Raw genomic sequence first — 4,950 nt, forward strand, 5'->3', positions numbered from 1 at the left:
GACACAACTAGTCAAAGGAAGGGTTAGAAATGAAGACTTTGTCCTAGGAGCCATGAGCTCAAACTAAAAATTGGGGTCTTATTTCTGAGAAGAAGGATACTGGGGGACTACTAACAGTGTGTACTACTTTTTGTCTTCCTGTCATTTAAATGTCTCAGGTAACTAGGTCCAAGACTGAAAAAAGGGTGAAATGGTCCTATTAATGTCAAAATTATGCACTGAAATATTTTTTACCCTTTCTTAATGTGTTAGCTAGTGTGAGACTATTTTCAAATTTTAGAAGCTATGTTGACTTTATGAATTGACTCCAAAATTAAAAATATATATATGTAAATGTTGCAAATAATTTCTCATAAAGGAGCAGTAAAAATATTAAGTGGCATATAACACAAAATGAAAAATGAAGAAGTGGGCAAAGCAGATTTAATAAAACTTCTGCGTGTCAAAGGATACTATCAACAGACTGAAGAGACAACCCATAGAATGGGAGAAAAATATTTACAAATCCTATATCTAGGAAAGGATTAATAACCAGAATATAGAAAGAACTCCTTCAACTCAACAACAACAAAAGTCTATTTAAATATGGGCAAAAGACATTTATATAAAGAAAAAGTACAGGGCACCTGGGTTGCTTAGGTGGTTAAGCCTCTGCCTTTGGCTCAGGTCATGATCTCAGGGTCCTGGGATGGAGCCCTATGCTGGGCTCCCTGCTAAGTGGGGATCCTGCTTCTCCTTCTCCCTCTGCCCCTCTCCCCACTGCACATGCATGTGCTCTCTAATAAATAAAACCTTAAAAAAAAAAAAAAAGAAAAAGTACAAATGACCAGTAAGCACATGAAGATATGCTCAACATCACTCATCATTAAGGAAATGAAAATCAAAAACACTTTATAACCATTAGGATGACTACAATACACAATACATATATAAAACAGTAAACAGAAAATAACAAATTTTGGTGAGGTTGTGGAATGTTGGAGCTCTTGTGCGTTGCTGGTGAGACTATAAAATGAAGCAGTCATCATAGGAAAATGGTATGGTGGCTTCTCAAAAAAGTTAAAAATAGAATTACCACATGATCTAGCAATTCCACATCTGAGTTATATACCTGAAACTCTGGGGATATACCTGAAAGAACTGAAAGCAGGGACTTGAAGAGACATGTGTACACCCATGTTCATAGTGGCATTATTTTCAGTAGCTAAAAGGCAGAAGCAACCCAAGTGATTACCAATGGATGAATAGATAAACAAAATGTGATAAACACATACATTGGAATATTATTCAGTCGTAAAAGAAAGGCAATCCTGACTTGTGTTACAATGGATGAACCTTGAAGATATTGTGCTAAGTGAAAGAAGCCAGTCACAAAAGGAGAGATACTGTTGAATTCCAATTAGACTAAGTTCCTGGAGTCATTAAATTCTTGGAGAGAGCTGGCAGAATGGTACTTGCAAGGGACAGGGGAAGGGGTGTATATGGACTTATTGTTTAATGTTTATGAAGTTTCAGTTTGGGAAGATGAAGAAGTACTAGAGATGCCTGGTGGTGCTGGCCGCCTGATAATGTAAATGGACTTATTGTGACCATGTACTTAAAAGTAGCTAAAATGGCAAGTTTTATATTATAGAGATTTGACCACAATAAAAAAAATGGTTAAAACTTTTGAAAATGTGGGTAGTTTTACATACACACATTTCTATAATCAGACTCAAAACCGATGCCAGAGAGTTTTTACCAAGAATCTTGATCCTATTTTGAAATTCTATTAAAATATTTCAAAAACAGAAGTAGAGAGAATAACATATAAAGAAACTTCTAGTTCCCTTAATACATCTGTAACACCTCAATTTATAATAAGACTGTTTTTGTGAATGGTTAGTCTGCTGCCCCAATTGTTGAGTACATTTGTTAGGTACTACCCATTCTGCCATGATTCGAAAAGCCCACTATGAACTTTTCACCTTTGTAAGCATTTTATACAGAACATGTGTGTCCGAAGAAAAGCTTTAGAAAACTTGCTTCGTCACAAACTCTGCAGAAGCAGCAGCACTGGACAGACCACAGGTGGAGACTTATTCTGTAAAGAGCCAGACAATAAATATTTAAGGCTTTGTGGGTCACATTAGGCTTGTTGAATATCCTTGTTTTTTTCTTTTAAAATATCCCTATAAAAGTTTAAAAACCTTATCGGCTTGTGGGACCATACAAAAAAGAGCTGTTTCCAAATTTGACCCAATGGCTGTAATTCACTGAACCCTAGTAGACCTTTGAGGTCCTTTTTGGGCCAACCCACGGCAGTGTGGTGGGCAACTATATAATCATGGTCAGTCAATCGTTAGCATGGCTGGCAACCTCTGTCTGGGCCCAACTTAAATAAGGTAGTTTCAAGTCTGACTATATCAATGCATGTATATAAAATACCCACTAAAATTTTTTATTTTTTATTGTGGTAAAATCTGTGGTATTCCTGGAAGTGGAATCTAATGGACTTGTCGGCAACTCTGAGAAGGAAGCAGTTAGAAGGGAGCAACCCAGAAGAAACAGAGTGGGTCCTAAGAGTGAGACACCTAGAATAGTTTCAGTTCCCATCCTCATATTTACATACAAGAAATCCCCTTTTCTTGAAGAAATATAAGTTTTATGTTCCTCGTAACCAAAAGAATCCAAAATGCGCTCATTGACTGCAAATGTCAGTTGGCACAAACACTTTAGCCCAGTAATATCTACTAAATCGAGTAATGACCCAGCAATTCCACAGTTAGGTATTTTACCTAGAGAAATGTTGGCGCATTTGTACCAGAGGATACATGTCCAACAATGCTCACAAGAGACAATACGTGCCCACAGTGGATGCCGTTAACCTGGTCAGATCTCAGCTCCACCACTGACACAGGCATGTGAGGACAGACAAGTTGCTTATTTCTCTGTGCCTCATTTTCCTCATCTATAGGAGGGGAGAATTATTAAATTATCATAAGGCTGTAGGGATTCAATAAGTTAATCTATGTAAAATGCTGGGCTTATAGCAAATGCTCTATTTGTCTTAGCTGTTGTTGGAAGTCATCATTATAGCAGCATTGTAGTAATAGGAAAAACTGAAAGCAACACGTCCATCAAGAGAGGATGGAAAAACAAACAGGTATATCCATACTAGGAATATGATACAGCCCAAGAATGAAAAGAACGAACTAGAGCTATAGATATCAATGGGTATAGATCTTAGAAACAATTTTAAGAGAAAAAGGCAGGCACAGAAAAACACAGATAGTATTCCACTGTGTTACTAAATAAGCAAAATTCAACTTACTATGTAGAGACACTCACAAACAATACATAGAGAAGCAAGGGATTGGGAAAGAAACGAAACTTAGGGTAGTGAATAGGGAATGGGACTGGGAAACACCTCCAGTGTTTTACAAAAAAAAAAAAAAAAGAGAGATAACATTTGTTAAAAAAAAAAAAGTTTATAAATTGAGTAGTAGGTTCCTGGGTGTTGGTCCTATTATGTTACAAATGTAGAACAGTAAATACCAGTGAACCAAACCTAACTGTGAATATCAATGATGTGTAAAGATAAAATTTACATGGCTATGGACTGAACTTTTGAAAATCAGGAAATAAGAAGTAGAACAAAGGAAATCGTTAACATGCTGTATAGAGATTCGTTAAGGAACTAAATTGGTTGAACAGAGTTTGCTCTAGAAAGTACTTTCTTGATAAAAATTTATCCATGCTGTTATACTCCTGATTAAATGTTTGTCTTCCTAAATTCAAAGTCAGTGTGACTTAGGGGTGGGAATAGCTAGCTTCAAGCATCCTGTATGCAGTTAATGATATCTTACCAATAAAATAAACCTTGAATTTATATAATGAGATTTACATGCTTAAAGGAAAAACAAGAGTTCTAGGTGGGACATTTGCAGGAAGCAGGGGTCAGGAAAACCTAACTAGCCAGAGCATTAAAAGGTAAAATAGCAAGAGAGTAATTCTTCTCTAGAAATAAGATGGGGAGGGGAAAAGTACCAGGAAACACTGCTATGTTATAAAAAAGAAGAGGGAATTCCAGTGTGGAGTGATCGTTTGGGTAGTAAGCTTGATTTACTTTCCCCAAGATTTAATTACGCTGGTACGTGGAGTTTAGGAGCGGACATATCTTTGGACAGCTTCATTTCCAAAAGCCACTGCATACTTAGCTAGTTTCCCAGGCAAGAGCAGGTACACTGCCTTCTGGATATCTTCAGGGGTGAGGGTACAGCGATTTCTGAAACACATCAGGCTGCAGGCTTCCATAGAAATGCGCTCAAAGATGTCATTGATCAGGGTGTTCATGATGTCCAAGGTGCGAGATGATATGCCCCTCTGGGGAACCACTTCTTTTAGGACCCTGTTAACGTAGAGTGAATAATTTCTATGGCCAAAATCGGTGCTGGAATGTGATCTCTTTTTGGAGACTGGGCTTCGATGTCCTCTGGAGCACTTGTTCTTTTTGGTGTTGGATCTGGCCATGGTAGATGTTGTTCTCCTTGGCAGTGTGGAGAGGAGAAGGGCCTAAAGGTGGAGGGGAGGGGAGCGCTCATATTTATATTGGCATGTGACAATCAGCCTTTTGGGGCTTCTGTTTGATTGGAGGTTACTCTTCCTATGTCACAATCACCTAGCAACAGCACTGATTTGTTGTTAAGGGAAAAAATCTTGTTCTTGGCCAACCTAAAGCTTTCCTAAGAGGATAGAGTGTTGTAGAAGGATTGAGCTTGGCTTCAGGGCAGAAGAAAGTGTTCATTTCTCCTACTTTATTTCTTGGCAGTTTGGAAGCATAACATACAATATTTTCAGAATTGGACAAATCTCATCAAATTGGGGAGTTGGTAGCATTAACACAAAGGGAAAAGTACCCTAAGCCTTTCATGGGGGAAATCTCTCTGTTTATAAAAGTTTTCACAAGGT

General features: G+C 37.7%; 1 protein-coding gene across 1 annotated transcript; it reads right to left on the minus strand.

Annotated features, from left to right (window-relative positions):
• Positions 1 to 4,054: 4,054 nt before the first annotated feature.
• LOC116858949 (histone H2B subacrosomal variant-like) lies at positions 4,055 to 4,597 on the minus strand. Its single transcript, XM_032843915.1, has one exon. The coding sequence runs from the start codon at positions 4,510 to 4,512 to the stop codon at positions 4,144 to 4,146; it is 369 nt and encodes a 122-aa protein (XP_032699806.1). The 5' UTR covers positions 4,513 to 4,597; the 3' UTR covers positions 4,055 to 4,143.
• Between the last annotated feature and the right edge of the window lie 353 nt (positions 4,598 to 4,950).

This window comes from Lontra canadensis, unplaced genomic scaffold, assembly GCF_010015895.1.
Source record: "Lontra canadensis isolate GAN:19392208 unplaced genomic scaffold, GSC_riverotter_1.0 scaffold4, whole genome shotgun sequence".
NCBI classification, from domain to species: Eukaryota; Metazoa; Chordata; class Mammalia; order Carnivora; family Mustelidae; genus Lontra; species Lontra canadensis.